At 48.9% G+C, this 19,895-nt stretch overlaps 1 protein-coding gene across 11 annotated transcripts in view; it reads right to left on the minus strand.

The window, feature by feature from the left end:
• Nucleotides 1-19,895, minus strand: part of Rapgef1 (Rap guanine nucleotide exchange factor 1) — a 121,037-nt gene that overhangs the window by 31,489 nt on the left and 69,653 nt on the right. For all 11 annotated transcript variants that reach the window (XM_026778834.1, XM_026778827.1, XM_026778828.1 and 8 more), the window contains 6 exons: nt 10,227-10,315; nt 9,480-9,635; nt 8,888-9,008; nt 8,398-8,581; nt 6,339-6,824; nt 1,740-1,942 (listed from right to left, as the gene is read on the minus strand). In XM_026778834.1, coding sequence (XP_026634635.1) covers nt 1,740-1,942; nt 6,339-6,824; nt 8,398-8,581; nt 8,888-9,008; nt 9,480-9,635; nt 10,227-10,315 — 1,239 coding nt within the window. The remainder of the gene's footprint in view (nt 1-1,739; nt 1,943-6,338; nt 6,825-8,397; nt 8,582-8,887; nt 9,009-9,479; nt 9,636-10,226; nt 10,316-19,895) is intronic.

Raw genomic sequence — 19,895 nt, forward strand, 5'->3', positions numbered from 1 at the left:
AGTGCTGGGATTAAAGGCGTGCGCCACCACCACCCGGCTCTTTTTTGTTTTTTTGAGACAGGCTTTCTCTGTGTAATAGTCCTGACTGTCCTGGAACTAGTTGTGTAGACCAGGTTGGCCTTGAACTCACAGATTTCTGCCTGCCTCTGCCTTCCGCACGCTGGGATTAAAGGTGTGCGCCACCACCATCCAGCTTGAGCGTTTCTTAAAGAGCTAGGTGGAAATTGTGGTGAACTCTTGCACCTTCTGTGTACATTTGGGGGAGGACTAAATGAAGTTCCATGCACATAGCACTGCAAGTCCTGTCTACTGCTGTAAGTGTAATTGCTACCACATTTGTGTGTAAGATGTGCACAGCTCCTGGATGTGTGTGCTGGAGATAAGACAGAACCAGCAACTAGCACAGCTTGTCCTGTGGTAGGCCAGGGCTCACCTGGAGCTGGGCTTTGACTTCTAGGTCTTTGGATAGCTGTGGCCTGGGGATAAGTTCTAGTTCCCAGCCTCTTTTTGGAGAGCTCTTGGAGAGATCAGGAACTATGATGAGGGCTGTGTATACCCGAACCTGCCTGGGGAGGTCCCTAACTAGCTGATCTCTCCCCACCCCACTGCATGGTAGGACAGCCGGCCTCCTGTTACACCCTTGGAATAGTTCTGTTGTTCTACATGCATGTGAGGAACCTGCCTCTAGCTGTTCGGAGTCTGTGGACTGTCCAGGCCATGGATGAGCAACCTCAATGAGGACTGGTCAGCAGTGGTCCCAGGTTCACATTTCTGTTCTCATAAAGAAGATCTGGGAAACACTGCAGAGTGGTGTAGTACCATGGACAGGGCTGGGACTCCAGGTTCACAGATCCCAGTGTTCAATCTTTCCTCTCTCAGGCCTAGAGATCCCTGCGGAGCTGCCTGGCTATGGCCTGCAAAGGCTGAACAGCTCAGAAGCCTCAGGCTAAGCCAAGTCCTAGGCACTACAAGGTAAATGGGGCTTACTTCCTCTCACAGAAAAGGGCTTTAGCTTGCCACGCATGTCCCTTCTCTAGCCAGAAACTGGACTGACTGGCCAGCAAAGTAGTAAAGCAGCCCATCCAGCTCTGCAATGATTTAAGACTTTGGCTCTGCAGAGTTTGGTTCTAACAGTGGCTCTGACCAGCAGCAAGGAGAACAAAGAAGCATTGGCAGGTTCAGTGCTCTGCTGCCCGGGTGAGTGCACGCCAGGCGGGATCCATCACAGAGGTGTGAAAAGGAGGACACTGCTGGGTTTGCAGCACAAAGTGTCTCTATCTGAAGCCATTCTGCTTCAGTGGAACTTGTCCCCATGGGGCCATCCCTGGCCAGGACCAGGATGGAAGTCACTCCATACAGTTAGGCCCATTATGGAAGTCAAGTCCACAGATGGCTGCATACAGACAGTGCTCTGTGCTTTGATTGAGTCCCTCCTGTCTATGAGGTCTATGTTAGAGGCAAAGAAGAAAGGAAAGACACAGAGACTGTCAGTAGAGAAATCAAACATTCCAAGCACAAGTCTGCCCCAGCTACACAGGCTTCTCTGGAGAGGCCCTCTGCCCCCAGAGAAGATGGCAATGTATCTGGGGAGGAATTGGAGGCACCATGTGGGACATAATGACTTGAACACATCTAATGCATGAAAAGCACGTTCAACCTGGCCCCAGCAGGACAGCTCTGGTTTTGGAAGCTCTGGTCACCTGCAGCAGTGCCAAGGACACAGATGGGGAACTGCTTACCAGCTGCCGCTGCTTGGGGGGCAGAGCGGGTGGGGGGGCCAGCTCCTGCGTGGAGTCGCTGCCGCAGAAGGAGTCGCTGAAGCCGTAGACCTCCATGAGCATCTTGTTCTTCTGCTGGTAGATGTGCTCGCTCTGCGGAGTCTGGTAGAACATGGAGGGCTGTGGCTCTGAGTAGTCTTCGAGCAGCTGCATGTAGGCCAGCACTGTAGACAGAGGGGGCTGCTGTTCTCACCACAGTGGAGCCCACAGAGCCCCGCAGAGCAGGGATGCGACTCTGGTGCTACTACAAAGGTGGACATGTGCCATCACCCAGCTGGATGCGCTCACAGAACCCTCCTGTGCATGGCAGACTCTGGGAGTGATGACTGTCAGTTAGGCTCTTCCACTGTGACAGATGTCCCACTCTGCTGGGGGTATTGACATTGGGGAGGTTGTGAAAATGGGAAATTTTGTCCTTTCCATTCAGTGCTGTTGTGAGCTGAAACAGCTCTACAAACAGAAAGTTCTGTTAAAGTAAGCAAAAGGGGCACTTTGCACTCTCCCTGCAGAGGTGCTGGGCTTTCCATGCTCAGCAATACCCAAGGCTCTGAAGGGCTGTTCGGCCTCAGCCTGCCCTTGGGGGTCATCCTCAGCTGTATTATCTTGTATTAGAGAACGAACACACATAAGGGTCCTGATGTTTCCAAGTCCTGCCCTTGACTTACTGTGTCTAGTGTGTGGGGGGGGAGGTCCCCATCCACACCTCCCCCCATTCTCATTCATAGCTTACTGAGCAGGTAGTACTGTATATATAGGGACTACACGGGACCAGCAAGTTAGATCCTCTGCCTTACGGGGTTCACACTATCTTTGGAGCAACAGACTATGGACACACATAGGCATAGCAGTCCCCAGAGAAAGAAAAAGTGTGGTGGCTGAGGAGTACCACTCGAGACTATGGAAGAATGTCAGGATGGGATAGGATCTTCTACTGTTGTCCAAAGGTAATATGCAAAGGCCCCAGACTGGGGGAAGAGCACAACATGCAGAAGACCAGGGAAGGGAGGCTGCTTGCACAGCCTTAATCCTGAGCATGGGGAAGCACTGCAGGGCCTGACCTGTGGTGACCTGAAATGACTGCGTCTGTTCAGGACAGGCAGGATATAAAGGAACTGTCGTGGAGCCGGTGATGCAGAACAGAACATTTAGAACATAGATAGAGGAGGGCACCACAGATAGTGGTGGTGCACAGCTTCAATCCCAGCACTTGTAAGGCAGAGGCAGGCTGATCTCTGAGTTCAGGGCCAAGTTCCAGGATAGCCAAGGCTACACAGAGAAACCACGCCTTGAAAAAAACAAAACAAAACAAACAAACAAAAGAGTAGGATTTACTGCCTTCCCCTTAAGGGCTGCCCTCTAGCAGGGCAGGGGCCATGTTTGATTTGTCTACAAACATTTGTAGAATGGGTAAATGAAACATTTTCCAACAGGCACCTCTAGGGACTTGTTAGCTCAAGGGGCTTCCTCTCTAGCTGAAGGGACACAGGCAGACCAGGAAGAGCAGAGAGGGTGAGAGAGAAAGTGCACAGATGATACATCTTTTCCACCCCTGCTATTACCATCCTTGTACACGGAGGCTAAGCTGATGTCTCCCAGCAGAGCTGCCTGTCACAACCTGTCTGCCTGGCAATGCTGTCACAGCCTCTCTGCCTCAGCAGGGTGGCAGCCAACAATAACAGGGACCTCATGTGCCTGGGGAGTTGAGAAGCTGGGGAACCAAAGCTCAGCTGTCACATCTCATGCGCTCATCTAGCAGGTATCTCTCTACACAGCAGGTACAGGGTCCTCACCCTCAAGTGCAGAGTCAGTGAGTGCTTTGTTTCTGAGTTACGTGGGTCCCACTGTCTACAGAGCTAGAGGGTTCTGGGGAAAGGGCCAGAACATTACGCCTTCCATCTATGTCCTGAACCATTCCTACAAACATGGGATGTATATAGGGAAGGGATGGTCGAGAGAAACCTGGTCAAGGCTGAGTATCAACTAATTTACTCCTAGAGAGAGCAAGAATAACAACTGTGAAGTAAAGGACCTAAGTCAAAGGCTGCAAAAATGCAGTCTTCTGCATCTTCCAGGCAGACAGTTTCTCCTTCAGTTATACCCCAAGGAGGATCTGCTCTGCAGTGTGGGCATTTTTCTGATAACCAGGGTTATGAGTCCACTCTCCAGGCAGCATAGGAGGACAGCCTGAGGAAGAGAGAGCATGTGGGGCTGAGGGCAGGTCCTCCTGGTATCCTTGCTGAAAGGAAGGCTGCCATGTTTATTTCACAGAATACAGAAGAACTTGTTAGCTCCGCTGTGCACTGACAGAAAAGGCTATGCTCCCCATGGCAGAACCCAGAAGAGAAGTGCTCCCATTGCCGCTTAAGCCCCACAGTGATGTTACTGTATTCTTGTTCAGTCACAGCCCAGGCGTGACCCTAGTCTCATCATGGTTTTCCAGAAGGTCCAAGCAACCCCATCTACCAAACATGCCATCAAACTGGGTCTCTCCAGGCCTTTGGGAACTCCTATGCTAAGGTCCTGGTAGAGATCTGCTAGCTACACACAAAAGAATAGCAATAAGGTTCACCCTCCCAGAACTACGATACAGTTCCTTCCCATATTGTGCAGTGGCTCAGATGCCAGAGCAGCTTGCAAGGCTAGGGATGCTTGGCTGCAGGCACTTCTTCAGGCACCCAGGCTCTGAGAACACCAGGGGTCCCACCGTATTCAGGTGCTCCCATGGGCTACTCCTAACAAGGAGAGCCAGGGTCCATCATGACGTCAGGGCACCTCTCTCCGTGATGACATACTATGGCATCAGAACTGCCCGTGTGAGCTTGCTTTAGAGGTGCAGAACATAAGGGATGCCATTTCCTCATTCTTTCCCTAAGAGCAGTTCTGTGAAGCTCCCACCCACTCTCAGGTAGAACTCCCCGATAGTCCACTGGGGAGTGATGGGCAGACTCCGGCCAGGACTGAGCTCAGGATGCTTCATGCTGAGCTCTCACTGACACAGAAAATTGACCCTTGCATGGGGGAGGGGAGAAAAAAGACCTCTATTTGAAAACACAATGGTCTTATGCCCTCCTTCTCGGTGCCAGCCAGGTTTGAACTGCCTCTCATTTGCTCCTGAGGCCAGTTCCAGCACCCTGAGACCTGGCCTGCAGAACTACAGGTTTTTGCTCAGGGCCATCACACTTGAGTCTTTGGTTCTCATCACAAAAGGATAGAGCTTCAGTCACTCTCACACCACAAAGAGACATTTCAGCCACTTGAGACAGACTAACAGAAACAATGGCTTTGCCTCTACCTGCCACTTTCCTCTCCATAAGCTCTGCTTCAGGAGCTAGGCCAATCTTGTTCTAAGAGCTACACACAGGAGGAGGCTTCCTAGCTGGGCAGCACCACACACCGGCTACACTTGAACAGACACAGTCCTGCCTCACACTCTAGTCCACAGGACCCCTCTGATGAGAAAGAGCCCCTTCCCACAGTACAGTGCTCTGGTAGAGTGGGCGGAAGGAGAGGTTCAGAAAGAGCTGTCCCCAACTGCTGTGAGTCTTCTCAGCAGAGCTTGGTCAGTAATGAGTGAGTTTGCAGGACACAGGAAATGACATCATGAGCTTGCAGACCCATCCTCTCTCTTAGCTGGGGACCACCTCCCCAAGGCTAGCACAAAGTTGTGAGACATCCTGGGTGTGGGGGGTGTGGTGACAAACCAGGCCCTGGGATGGCTCTGCTGGGTTTAACGAGGCAGCCCTTCCTTTGGGAGTGGGAAGCCCCTGTCAGGGAGTCAGAGCGTAGGATCTAGTTTTAGGTGCTGTTGCACCACAGCTGATGTCGCCACACACATCAAAATGGTGACAGCTGGTCTACCAGGGAAAATCTAAGGACAGTGTTAGTGAGGAGGGGAGAGGGCGGGGCGCTGTGGCCTGCAAGTCTCCCAAGTGGAGCAGTTGGGAGGGAGGAGAAAAGATGGAATGTCCAGAATGTTACTTAGTAATGCTATGGCAAACTTACAGTTGGAAACCATCCAAAACACAGACAGCCCACCTTCCAGACTCTCCCAGCCCAGTGACACCCATCTATTAAGACATCTAGGTCAAGAGCTGACCTCAGTCCTCCAACCAGCCAGCGCTGATCCAGGTCACTGTGAGCACCCTGTCCACGCTCAGAACATCCCTCCCAGGGCTAGCACGGCTCTGTGTGTGTTCAAATGTCCATTTCATGTGCATGTTACTGCAGTGCTGCTCTGTGTGCCACGACACACTAGTTGCCTTTGTTACTGTGTGTTCAGGACAAAAGGGTCAATGAACTACATCTATAGAGAAGAGGCACTTAGGAGCATCAGGCCTGTGATTTCAAAGACCACAAAGGAGAGATAAGCTAATTAGACTTCTGAGGACCACGAATAATGCCAGCACCAGGCTCCTGGAAACATCCACCATGTACCTGTAAGTCTACTCTATAGGGAAGAACGAGGCCATGGGCTTGGATTTGGTCTCATGCTTGGGCTAAGCAAAACACAGACAGGTTCAGGCTTACAAAATGTATTTACAGAATGTGCAGAGAACTTACTGTGTTTGTTTTTCTTCTCTGGTAGAGGAGGTGGCTTCTCTGGGTCACCCACTGACTCCGGAGCACTGAAATCACCCACAAATTCAACAGGGGCTGAGGAAGTTCCCTGCTGAAACGGAAGGATAGCAGCAAAGGGCGGGTAGGGCACAGGCTGGACTGGGACTGGGTTCTGCAGGTCATCCTCTGAGATGTTGTCATACTGTGAGGGGTGTCGTTCATAGGACACCCTGCAGCCAGAGCTGTCCGTGGTCTGGGAGGCTGCACTCCTGCGCTTCTTCTCAGGAAGGGCAGGTGGAGTGTCTGTCTGCTGCCCCTCCTGCTGGGGATAGCTGCCCAGAGGCAGCTGAAAAGTATGGCCAAGAAAGGGTGGGCCAGCCTCCCCCAGGGACTCTGGTAGTGGGCTGAGGCTGCAGGCTGCCTGTGGAGGGATCTGGTCTGCGTTGGAGAGGTCTTGCTGGAGGAATTCATAGTCAGGGTCATAGTGATCTGCAAACCAAACAGAACACACACCCTTAGCTGTGAGCCGCAGGACATCAGCCCTGCTCTGCTCAGTCTCCCTCAGAGGACAGGGGATGCTTCATCTCTCCTGGGGACTTCTACTTCACTGGATATTCCCTTTTTAAAACATTTATTTAATTTCATGTGTATTGGTGTTTTGCCTACAGGAGGGTGTCAGATTCCCTGGAACTAGAGTTACAGACAGCTGTGAGCTGCCATGTGGTTCCTGGGAATTGAACCCGGGTCCTCTGGAAGAGCAGTCAGTGTTCTTAACCACTAAGTCATCTCTCCAGCCTCTTGACTGTTGAGGTCAAAGAGGTAGCGAGATGGCTGTGTGCTATAATGGTCTCTGTGTTTTTGTACTTTGATACACGCACACACACAAATATGAAATATGGCTTTTTTGGGGGGGAGGTTCAAGGAATCAGGGCTTTGTGTATATATTCTACCACACAGCTATATTCCCAGCACTTTCCAACTTTGTTACTTAAAAAAAAAAAATATATACATGACTACTGAAGACAAATGGCAAATGATCATGAAAAATAAGAACCCAGGGCTGGCCATCAGAGTTCACATCTTGATGTACTTTCTTGAAAGTAATTTTTTTTTGGGGGGTGTTTTCTTTTCCAAGACAAGGTTTTGTGTACCCCTGGCTGTCCTGGAACTACAGGCCAGGCTGGCCTTGAACTCAGAGAGAGCCACCTGTTTTTGTCTGAGTGCTGGGATTAAAGGTGTGAGCTATCACTGCCCAGCAAAAATCTCAGAACCCCATCACCACATTTTTTGTTGTTTGTTTTTGAGATATGGTTTCACTATGAAGCCCTGGCTGGCTTGAAATTCTCTCTGTAGACAAGACTGGCCTGGAACTTAATATGCCACCCTGTTCCCATCCTTTTTAATTTAACTAAGAAAGTAGCATGTCACTGATCTCAGTTTGTCTATCAGTGACTTTCATTAGTTACAGGCTACCCCACCAGAGCAAAGTCCCCTCATTCATCTGATCCCCACTGGCGACTCCAGATTGTCACCATTTCATTCTTTGTAGGTTTTCCTCCTCAGACAAGCCTTGCCAACAATCTCCCCTTTGTGCCGGGCATACTTTCTCTGAAGGGAAAGGATCTAGTTCTCAGGACACAAACTGGTGAGTACTGGCAAGTCCCTGCTAAGTGGTCCTGCTGACCTCTGTCACTGGTGCCCAACAGGATAGGGAAGTTGCCTGACGCTTTCAACCTCTGCAGGTACCTTCAGGAGCTCACTCCCCCACATAAAGCCCTGTGTGCACATGGACTGAGTCAGGATGTACATGGCCAGGCTACCTGTAAGGAGGGTGACTCCCTGTGCATCGGCTGGCTATGTGACTCTGTGCTGTGATTTCATAGACACTTTCAGCCTCTTTCAGAGCAGACACCGTCCTAATTTTCCTAATTTTGCAAACTGAGGCTTGGATTTTGAAGGATTTAACCAAGGTCACCTAGCTAACACTTGGAAATCAGTTGACTCAGGCCCAGAATCACTGGACCCAGGAAACTTTGGAAGGAGGAGGGCTATGGTGGCTTACCTAGTGTTTCACAGCTTGTGTTCCGCGAGCACTGCCCACTATCCCTGTCTAGGGAGGACAGCTGCTCGTCTGACCGGCTGAGTTTGCCTGTGCTGCTGCAGGGGGACAAGCGAGGAGACTCACCACCGCAGGAGCGGCTGCCTCCGGACAGGCGCCTCTGGGTGTAACAGTCAACATCAAAGTCCTAGGGAAGAATGCAAAGGAGACTCAGTCATCCACTGGCTCAGAGGCCATCTCTGATGTCAGCGTAGGATCCTGATGAGACAGGAAAGGAACTGGGAGGAGTGTGGGCGTGTGTGGACAGGGATGTCCTTGGGAGATGCCCAAGGTTTGTCCACTGCCCATGTCATGGGAGGTGGGGGTGATGGTCATGGATTGCCCTCCCACAAGTCTCTGGATGTACTAACAGTTGGTCTAAAGACTATTGGGCAACTTTCAGCTTTTGGACCCAATTCCAGTCCTTTTCCCAACTAAAAATGGACTACATTACCTGCCTATTGATTCCAACAGGTAAACTGGAGCCACTGGTAGCTCGACTCATAGGGGCTACCACGGCCACTCGGGTAGGGGATGGAGCAGACTGTCTTTTCTTGGGCGGTAATGCTGGTGGACTAGAAGAGACAGAAAATCCAGGCAAACTGTACATCACAAACAAGAGTACTTTAAAATGGTTTTACGGAAGAAGACATGACTGAAGCTCTTTCTCCACACCCAATTTCCATACTTTAACTGCCTCCTGTTCTCCTCTTGCCAATCATTGTAATTCCAAAAGAACAAAACCAAAGGATTCTTTTCCTTCCATAGTAAATCATGCCTGGTTTCACTGGCTAGAGAACTAAGGCAGCTGTAAGAGCACAGAGCCTGTGCAAAGGTCCTGGGGCAGAGCCCGGCCACCCTCAGAGACAGTCCTTTCTCAACAGTGCCAAGCTACTGGAGCGTTTAAGGGGCCAAAGTCCTAAGCCTTTCCCCAAGCACACCATTATCCCTTTGGCTCACTCTGCCATCTATCTTCTCCCCACATTAGGTCACTAATGGGGAGGTACTAGAAAAAAAACTTCCCCAAAAGAGTTTAGGATAATTACCTGTTATCAACTACCCGAATGCCAGGTAAGGGGGGTTTGGGGGGTGCGACCTCTTCACTAGTGGAGTCTGGGAGCAATTCAGTGGATGGTGACACACCTGTTGCTGTCTTGTTCAGAATCTCCATCTCTCGGTCTGTCAGAGGGAGCTCAGGGTGGCTGGAGAAACGGAAAGATCTAGGGCTCACACACAGTCAGAGTACACACAGGTCCTGAGAGGGAGCGGGAGGGCTAGGGGCTCCCATGGAGTCTCATCACTGACCAGCTACCAGTCTGCTCTAAAATTATGTGTCACATTTTTAACACGGGCCAGTCCTTAAACGAATACAAAACAGTAAGGCTGTCCTCATCTTAATCAGAAAACACTCTGCTGCTGGCCTCGGAGTCTGTTCATGTTTCAACATCCTACTGACTGAGCTTTATTAAATAATCCAAGATCTCCCACGACCCCTCCCCAAGCTCTCGGGAGTTCATGGTGCAGTGACAGGCACCGGAGGCTAAGAATAGGCAGTCACATCCTTTTGTACACTCTTACACAGCTGACCTTGTAAAGTGAAAGGCAATACTTTGAAACTTGTGTGGAACACATACTTTAAAGCATCAGGTACTCACCAAGACTTATCACAAGAAAGGGACCCGGGGCTGACCACAGCGTCTCAAATGCTCCCTCTGACTGCCTGGCTCCCATCCTTTGTCAAGCATGGGCTCAGCCCACAGGGCCCTCAGTGACAGAAGTCTGCTCAGACTTACCCGTCAGGCTTGCTGGCTGGGGAACTGGGCTTCACTGGGCTTGTTGGTGATGGCCGCCCCTGCTTCTCAATGATTATCCTTACCAGCTCCTGTGCTCCACAAGAGAGAAAGGGAGAAAGGGGGGGTGGTGGTACCACTGTACCTTTAGCAAGAGGCAGGGCTTCCAAGTCCCACGTTTGTGCCCACACATTTCCCACACAGGTGAAGTACACAGTTCCTAACATGCCTCTTTCCCTCTGAAAATACCATCACAGCACACTGCAGAGCTTCAATTGCATCACACACTTCCTCTTGAAAGGAGAAATGGCAAGTCCCGGTCTCAAGATGAACAGACCACTGTGTACTTAGATTCCTGTGCAGTCTGGGGAGGGAGTGGGAGACATTTTTGGTTCCCTAAAACTGTTGTGTTATGCCCAGTGGTGCCCTTAGCTATCTGGTGTTTGGTTTTGAGTATTTTCCCAAAGTACACTGGCTCAAGTGAGGCAAGAACTTTGTCAATGGACTTAAAGTAAAGGTCATGTGACTCAGTACAGAGCTGGTTTTGAAAGGAAATAAAAATTGTTCTTTGAAATAGCAACAATGAGGCTGATCAGGGTCCTGGAGATCATGGACTAGGTGAGGATAACTGGCCACAGAGCTGTAGGGATCCAGTTGTTTCTTGACTCCCTAGGGCTGGAATCACAATTATGGCCAGCACACTTAGTCATTGTGCAGGAAGTATTTCATAGAATGAGCCACAACTCCAGCTTCAACTTCCAAAAGCTCTGTGGAGACAGAATTTCCATACTACGAAATTCGCCTGCTCTAAGCTTGAGCACATGTGCATTGCTTAACACAATCAACTCAAGGACAAAAACCCTGTAGCTGTACAGCCCCTCGTCTTCCTGCCACTCTTGGCTACTATTGCCCTACTCTTGGCTAGCCTGCCTTCGCCTCAGTGATCCGCCTTCTTTTGCTTGAGTAAGCTGCCACATTTTGGGTGGCCCAGGATTGCTCTATTCCACTGCAGAGCAGTGTTCTGGTATATTGCTCTCTAATGGTGAGCTTCTGACGATGACCTATGGGCATGAGGGAAGAGCATGCCAACTTTGAGGACACAGAATTGGGTCACCTAGCAACATCTCCCTGAACAGGGCCGAAGGACTAGCATCTCCCAAAGCAGGTTCTTCTGACAACACAGAAACTAGGGAAAAAAGTGAACAAGCAAAAAGAAATCTGAAAGACGAGTTTCACAAATGGGAAGGATGTCATGATCAGGACAGTGCCTAGGGCTTGACGACAATCAAGGAGAAACTTGCAGACACAGGGCAGTATGGGTGGGACACTGTCAGTGAGAATGGTTTGTCACTCTGGGCAGTGGACAATGGTCTAGTGGATGACCTACTGGCACATATCAAAAGCTTCAATATTTATTAGGAGAGTTTTGTCTGAAGAAAATGCTATGGATATATGCAAAAGCTCAGCTATGGAGGATGTCACTACAGATAAGGTGAAACTATTCAATAGTCCACAGTGAAACACTCACTACGAGTACCAAGTATGTGGATGTGACAGAACCCAACACTCTATAGTCAGTAAGAATCAAGTCACAGCAGGACATGGGTCATAGCATGAAAAGATGGTGGAATACTGGGTGCAGAAAAGCCCTACTTATTTTGTTGGGGTACACGTATATTTTGGAAACAAGAACAACCCCCCCTCTTAAATTATTCGAAATTTTCTAAAACAGACCTAGATTAATTCTGAGAAAACTGCCTCCCCCAAACCATGAGAGGCATGTCCATGGAACCAGATGCAGGCTCACCCCATTCTGTTCTTGGAGCCATGTGGGAAGTAAAATCCTGGGGAGCCTGAGTTTAGCACAAGAAGGGGGCTCTCTTCCACTTGTTTCCACAACAAAGTGATAGGGGGTTGAAAGGAGGAAGCAACTAGAGGGAGGCTGCCTCTTCACCCACTGCCTGGGGAACACGGGGAGAGGCAGCTCACCCTGAAAACCCCACAGTCTTGGCTGTGATCCAAGTGTCAGACCCAAGTGACTGAAAGCTCCATGTTCATGTAGTGTGGGCTGGCCTTGAACTCTCAGTCTGCCTCAGTGTCATGAGTGGGGTATTGCAGACAGGTGTCACCATGCTAAGTCAAACTCACTCCAGCAAGTAGGACAAAGGAATGCAGAGAAGCCTGCACATTTGTTGTCTACTGATACAGAACAAATTCCACTTTCTCCAACTAGGGAGAGGTTAGGGTAAGATGCTGTTCCCCTCAGCTAATGAACAACAGATGGCAAAAAGATCCTGGGGTAACAAGCACACAAATGCAAGTGTGCCCTCAAATTCCAAGACCACATCATGACACACTGGAGGCTGGGAAAGGGGCGGGCAGCCTTTCTTTCTCTGCCAACCTTCCTGCCCCAACAGAAGGGCTTTGGTTTCAGCTTGCCTTAATGATCACACAGAAGGCCCTGGGAACCTCCATCATCCTCTAGTACCTTCCAACACTCTGGTTTCACTGAGTGCTTCCCACCTGTGGATTGGTCAGGCGCAACACCCCGTGAAAAGTCAAGCCTCTGGGAGGCAGAGTTTCTCAAAGTCAGGGTCTTTTAAATTGGAGTCCCACATTAGGCAAGTTAGAGAGACTGCTCTGGATTCTTCTGCTAACAACCATAATTGAGATCAACATTTAGCTTGCTGAAAATCAGTTCTCAAAAGTCAACTTCGTAAGAACACGAAATGCTTCCAGGCTCATTTTGCTCACACTAACCAGGGCTGTAGAGATGGAAGCACTTGAGTGACTTAAGAAATCAACACCCAGCTTTGAGCTTGAGCATCCCAGCCCCACCCTCCTTTCTCTTTTCTTCTGGGGACGACACAAAGACCTGAGTGGAAGAGGGGCCACACAGCCGTGATAGTCCTGGCACAAAGAACCCCAAGGGCAGCATGGTGGTTAGTGTTCTCAGGGTTCTCACAGTGGGGATTATTCTACTGGAAGCATACCAGATACAGTCTGGACCTTCCCTTCCAGTTCAGACCCCATCCATCACCCTGCTACTCTCTGGCCCTGTGGTCTCTGAGTACTGTTCCAGGGCATGGGAAGTCTGTGGCTACACACCATGCTCAGTGTCACCATCTAGTTCTTCATATACTTTGGAAGAGGGTCAGATCTGGTTTGACAATATGAAGAACACTGGCCAGTGGGGACTGGGGTAGATTCCTGTGTCAGGAACTACAGGACAAGATCACAGGAGTGTCCATCCCCAAAGTGACTTCACTGTCATTTAACTTTGTGTTTTTGGGACAGGGTCTCTCTGTAGTCCTGGCTGTTCTAGATGACAGAGATTTCTGCCATCTCTGCCCCATGAGTGCTGGGATTGAAGGTGTATGCCACCATGCCCAGTCCTGAGTGACTTAATAGAGACAACAAGGAGCCTTCTCTGCCCACATCAAGAGTGGCAGCGAGAAGCAGAAGTGGAGGCAGTGTTCTCAGCTGCACCCAGTCAAGCAGCATAGGGCTTGACATACAAGGCACAGCTGGAACAACTGGCATTCCTTACACAGGCCTAAGACAGGGAACTGCAGGTGCCACACTATAACTCGGATGGCTGGATCAGGGCCAGCTAGGGAGCTAAATAACATCTTAAAACAAGTAACATGGGCAGAGGATGCCAGGAAGCACTCCCACCTCTGAAAACTGTACACACAAGGAAGGCGACAAGCTTTGTGCGACAACCACAAGGGGAGGTTTCTCTCCCAGACTCACTCGGGCACCGGCATGAGAAATCACCTTACACGTCATGGCCTGAAAACTCTGGGGCACGGCAGTCACCACCAACAGTTACTGCCCTCACCAAGGGGGCACCTTTCTGGGAAGCACAGTGCTATCTAGGAAGCTTTCTTTCTCTACTAACAAGCTGGGAGGGCTCTGGCCTCCAGCTTTATAGGAACCCAAGGTACAGAGGACACGCTGAGCAGCACCGGGAGGGCGTCCTTGACTAACTCTACATTGCCAACTTTCAGGAGCAATAACTAAAATAAACTTTCAAAAAATTTAAATTAATAAAATTGAGTCTGGAGAGATGGCTCAGTGATTAAGTGCACTGGCTGTTCTTGCAGAAGACCCAGGTTCAGTTCTCAGCATCCACATGCGACAGCTTATAACTGCCTTAACTCTGGCTCCAGGGGATCTGACGCCTTCTCTGGCCTCTGTGAGCACTGCACACATGTACACATACAGACAAGTAGGCACACACATAAATAAAAATAAATTTTTAAATAAACGGAAGTCCCACAGTTTCAAGAAGAAGAAGAATCCATCTGCTGTTGCTGCACATGGACATGCTGCACACTGGCTCTATCTGGTCCTAGATTTTATTTTGTTTATTTTTTAAAATATTTATTTATTTATTATGTATACAACATTCTGTCTGTATGTATGCCTGCAGGCCAGAAGAGGACACCAGACCCCATCACAGATGGTTGTGAGCCACCATGTGGTTGCTGGGAATTGAACTCAGGACCTTAGGAAGAGCAGGCAATGCTCTTAACCTCTGAGCCATCTCTCCAGCCCTGGTCCTAGATTTTAAAAGGCATTTTTTTTTTTTTTTTTCCGAGACAGGGTTTCTCTGTAGCTTTGGAGCCTGTCCTGGAACTCCCTTTGTAGACCAGGCTGGTCTCGAACTCCCAGAGATCCGCCTGCCTCTGCCTCCCGAGTACTGGGATTAAAGGCGTGTGCCACCACTGCCTGGCCAAAAGGCAAATTTTTTAAAAACAGCAAACCTAGCCAAGCAATGGAGGTGCACACCTTTAATCCTAGCACTTGAGGCAGAGGCAGGAGGGATCTGAGTTTGAGGTCAGTTTGGTCCAAGATATCCAGGTTTACTCAGAGAAACCCTATCTTGTAAAAAGCCAACCATACCCCGAAGGTCAAAGCCAGCATGGAGCGTGTTTCTAGAAAGCTCTCAAGGTGGCCCGGCCTGCGGAGGATTCAAACAACAAAAGCACCAAACAAGGACTGTGCAACACAAACCGTAGCCTGAAAGGGTTACAATATTTACTGTTTGTCCTTCCAGAACAAGTTGCCCTGCCCCTGGATGGGCATACAGAGGTTCCAGAAAGGAGCATCCCTCGGGATTTACACCTGGCAGTCTCAGGAGCCAGTGAATGAAGAGAAGAAATCAGACTGGAAGTGCATGGGCATGTGGGGGGAACTGGTGGGGCCTGATGCAACTCTGGCCACTAAACGTAAGAGAAATTCTGTAAGGAGGTATAAGAAGCCTCCTCCTCACTGTCTGGAAAGGAAGCACTGGGTAGAATCCATGTGCTAAGGACAGCAGGAAAGTGAGACAGGCACATCCTTGACCACTCAGAAAACCTCACACGAGCCTTTGCCTATCTCTGAACTTTACAAAGGAAACAAAACCTTATATTTTCTGTGTTGTGTGTGGAGGCCGTAGGTTAATCTCTCTCCACCTTTTGAGGTACGATCTCCTCTTGGATTGGGAGACTTGCCTATGTGGCTAGACTATTTCATCAGCAAGCAACTAAAACCTGTTAGTATTACCTTCCCTTAGTGTTACATGGTTACATGTTGTTGTACCTAGTTGTTTTTTTTAAATGGTGTTCAGGATCTAAACTCAACCCTACATGTTGATGTGGCAAGCACTTCACAGATTGTACCCAAATCCTCCAAAAGTTTTACGTCTAATTTTTTTTTACATTGATTGATGTAAATTAATCATTGGTTGATTGTGTGAGTATGTGTTCATGTGTGCCACAGTTCCCATGTGGAGGTCAGACATAGGTCATCAGGTTTGGTGGTGAGCGATCCCAGGGGCTCAGAAAGTCCTGTCTGTAAAAGCTTCTGCTCTAGCGGCTCTGGCTCCTTCCCTCTAGGTGTTCCTCTGTTATACCCAGTTCTGGGTGGTGACAGTGAAGTGACAAAACTGTGGGTCTCCACAAGGCTTTCCCTACAGCTTTCAGTGGAGGGAAGTGTTTAGAAAGATTGTTTTTTTCTGTGTGTGTGTCTGTGTGAGTGGATGTCCACAGAGGTCAGAAAAGGATGGCAGATCCACTCGAACTGGAGCTTAGGGTGAGCTGCCAGATATGAAAGCTAAGAGCCAAAGTAGCAGGAAGTGCTCTTAGCTACTGAACCATCTCTTCACCCCTATTATTATTACTATAAATTATAAACATTTTAGTCTATATAAGTGGCTGGAAGCTGGGGATACAGGAGCCTGGCAGGGAAGCACTGACATCTCCAAGGGCAAAAGGTGCCATATCTGAGGTCGGAAGGGAAGTGGGCATTTAACTGGGATAGTCAGGAAGATCTGAAATTTGTGAGCTGTCCTAGAAGGAACCACAATTCCCATCCAAGACTAATAATTGTGAGCTCGCTGGGGAAGGTTTTCATGGTGAACAGTGCTCACCCCCGTCTGCTGTCACCCAACATTTGCCAGGTACTCACAGACAGGATCTTCTCTCTCCTCACACTCTCTGTGTATTTAAAAACCTACAAGAATCTCAGGAGTTACTTGTCCAAGGCTACACAGCTAGTGGCATTTATGTGAAGGTTTATGTGGCAAATGACAGCACTCACGTAGGAACAAAATCAAAATAATCTGCTTTTCAAACTCGTTTTCAATCTTTATCCTCCTGTCCCGAAAAGAATTCCATTTAACAACTGAATGAGCTCCTTAAGGGGTGGTGAGTCAGTTTGTAGGAATGCACCATTCTCCTCCAAGAAGACCGCAGGATGAAGACAGCTAGCTACAGCCTTTGTCCATATACACTCCTGGCCCTCCCAGCTGAGGCAGCTTCCTTGCATCCCAGAACAGGGGCTTAGAAGGTGTCCTTGTGAGGTGAGAACGAGAAGGATCCTTTGGGTAAATCTCCTAGAAGGGGGCAGCAGAGGGTGTGACTCAGTGCCTAGGTCCAGCAGACGCGTGAAAATCATGAGCTTGCCACTGACTATGGGTCCACCTGACCTTGGCTAGTCTACCAGTGAAGGTGCCTACCTCAGAGGGCTGTTAGAAATATAAAGCTGGGCCGGGTGGTGGTGGCACACGCCTTTAATCCCAGCACTCGGGAGGCAGAGGCAGGCGGATCTGTGGGAGTTCGAGCCAGCCTGGTCTACAAGAGCTAGTGCCAGGACAGGCTCCAAAACTACAGAGAAACTCTGTCTCGAAAAACCAAAAAAAAAAAAAAAAAAAAAAAGAAAAAAAAAGAAATATAAAGCTGGGCAATATAAAAATACCCATTAGGCCAGGAAGTGGGAGCACACACCTTTACCCAGCACTCCAGAGGCAGAGGTAGGTAGAACTTGAGTTCAAGGCCAGTCTGGTCTGCAGAATGAGTTCTAGGACAGCCAGAGCTGCTATACAAAGAAACCCTGTCTTGGAAAAAGCAAATCAACCAACCAACCAAACAAACAAACAAATAAACAAAAACTCAAAACAAAACAACAAAACAACCCAAACAAGAACCCCATCCATTGTTTGCTATTATTACTACTGGATTCTAATTACAAATGCCCATGCTGACCGATTTTACTCCTTAACTGACACCCCCTAGAAGTTTCCAGTACCACAGGCCAGCTGCCCTGGCCTTCCTTAGGGACGGTTCTCTGATCTCCTTGTCCCTGCATTAGCACAAACAATCCTTGCTGGGCATGTGGCATCCTTTTAAGTAACTGTGGACTTTTCTTTCTCAGTGAAGAAGGTTAGGACTGTGGCACTGTCATTCGTCACTGTGTGCAGTCCTGTCACACCACAGGCACACAGGATGCTTCTGATAAATGTTCAATAACAACAAGACAAAATGAATACAGAGCACCTCATCTACTGGCTCTTTGTTCTGGCTGAAGCTCCACACATGCACGTGTGCACCTGTGCGTGTGCGTGCTTGCCTGCATGGCCATGTGTGTGAAAGTCAGAGGACAACTCTTTGAGTCTGTTTTCTCCCATCTTCCTGCTAGAGGCGGAGTCTCCCTCATTACTTCTGTCCCCATGCTGCGTACTTGAGGCTTGCTGGCCCGAGAGGTCAGACAGTCTCCTGGCTCACCCAGGTTCTGGTGAAACTATTTTAAAAACAACTGTGAAAAAGTTATTTGCTCTCAGATGCTAGCAAGGTCGAGTTCCACAGGCTGCACGTGTGTGCTTCCATCTCCCAGGGTCACATTGAGAGACCAGCAATTTTTCAAACATGCTTCTTGTGAGCAGTACAGCTGTGCTTCCATGACTCCATAAAGAGACCCACTCTGGAGCGCCCAGAGCTCCTCGGAAACCTGCTCTCTAGTTTCAACCATTCCAATTTTGTGACATTTCATTGAGATCAACCTGATGGAGGAAAACCTAAACAATGTCACCTGGAAAATAATTTTGGCTTCCAGAGCTGGGACAGGAGAAGCAAGGGTGAACCAGAACTCGGCCAGAAGGCATGGGAAGGCCATGCCGCACCTTGTCCACTTACTGACTGAAAGAAGCTGCAGTAAGGACTGAAGGGATAAACCAATAGCACCCAAATCCTATGGTGACTACGATCAACACCCACAAGCCTCATTAGTTACAACAGGTAGTGTAAAGTCCGGAGACTGTGCTAGACAGCAAAGGAGCATCAGAGGGGAAGCTTGCCGTCAACTCGTCACACGCCCCTCCCTCAAAGTGAACGCAGTTACCTTCTACACAGTAGCCTCACTTTAATGGTGCTGGGGACAGAGCGACCGGAGCTTCAGCTTACACAGCCCATTTGGGAGTGATTTCTCTCACCCAACAATGCCTCCTTAGCCTTCTCTGTGTAATTTAAACTCTTTGGGGTCTTTGTTCTATTTTCCAGAGCTTCTAAAGAACACACCAATAGGCATGTTTCAGGAATCACATAGACTGGCTAAGTAGAGAAGTCTTTCTGACCTAGGCTAACTAATGTGGTTAAAATTTTGAATTAAGGGTCTATAAAAGGGACACAGGTTTTCCAAGCCACACCTCTAAACCATGCATTTAGCACCGCATAATCAATAATGAATAGTGGTGAGTGCCTACAAGCTCAGTGTACTCCAGGCATTGTTCTAAAAGCATCCTGCATTAACTAATCTAATAGTTAATCAATGTTATAATGTAGGGCACCACTGTTACACCCGCTCATGGGTGTGTTCATGGGTGTCATCAAGATGAACTAAAGTAGTATACTGCCCAAGTCTACAGACTACTGGGTGGGATGTATGCAGGCCAGACCCTAGGCCTCTCAGTACAGCTTCTCCTGCCCACTGCAAAGTTCTTTCCATTTTGTGCCCTCCATTCTTCTTTGTTTCTCACTTACTAGGATTTATATTCTTAGTTTGGCTTCTGGGCCCCAATTCCAGGCCCTCTATAGCCTTTGCTTTGCTGTAACTGTGACTAACTGTGAGTCCTAATTGCCTATGAGGCTATTTGCAATGGCCTGGATAGTAAATATATTGATCATATCACAGACATCAAGTACATTCTATTTCAACCACTCAGTCCTGCTTTTCTACCAGGAATCCTACATGTTCCTATGACATGAGAAGGTAATGGTTGAGATGTTTGGAGTTTTGTTAAAAGCCAGTACAAATAATCACTATTGCATCATGGCAAGCTGGTGCATGTTCTCAGCCAGAGCAGGGACATCTGGTCCACAGAGGACTGAACACCAGATGCAGGAAGGG

This window comes from Microtus ochrogaster, chromosome 4 (assembly GCF_000317375.1).
Source record: "Microtus ochrogaster isolate Prairie Vole_2 chromosome 4, MicOch1.0, whole genome shotgun sequence".
Classification (NCBI taxonomy): Eukaryota; Metazoa; Chordata; class Mammalia; order Rodentia; family Cricetidae; genus Microtus; species Microtus ochrogaster.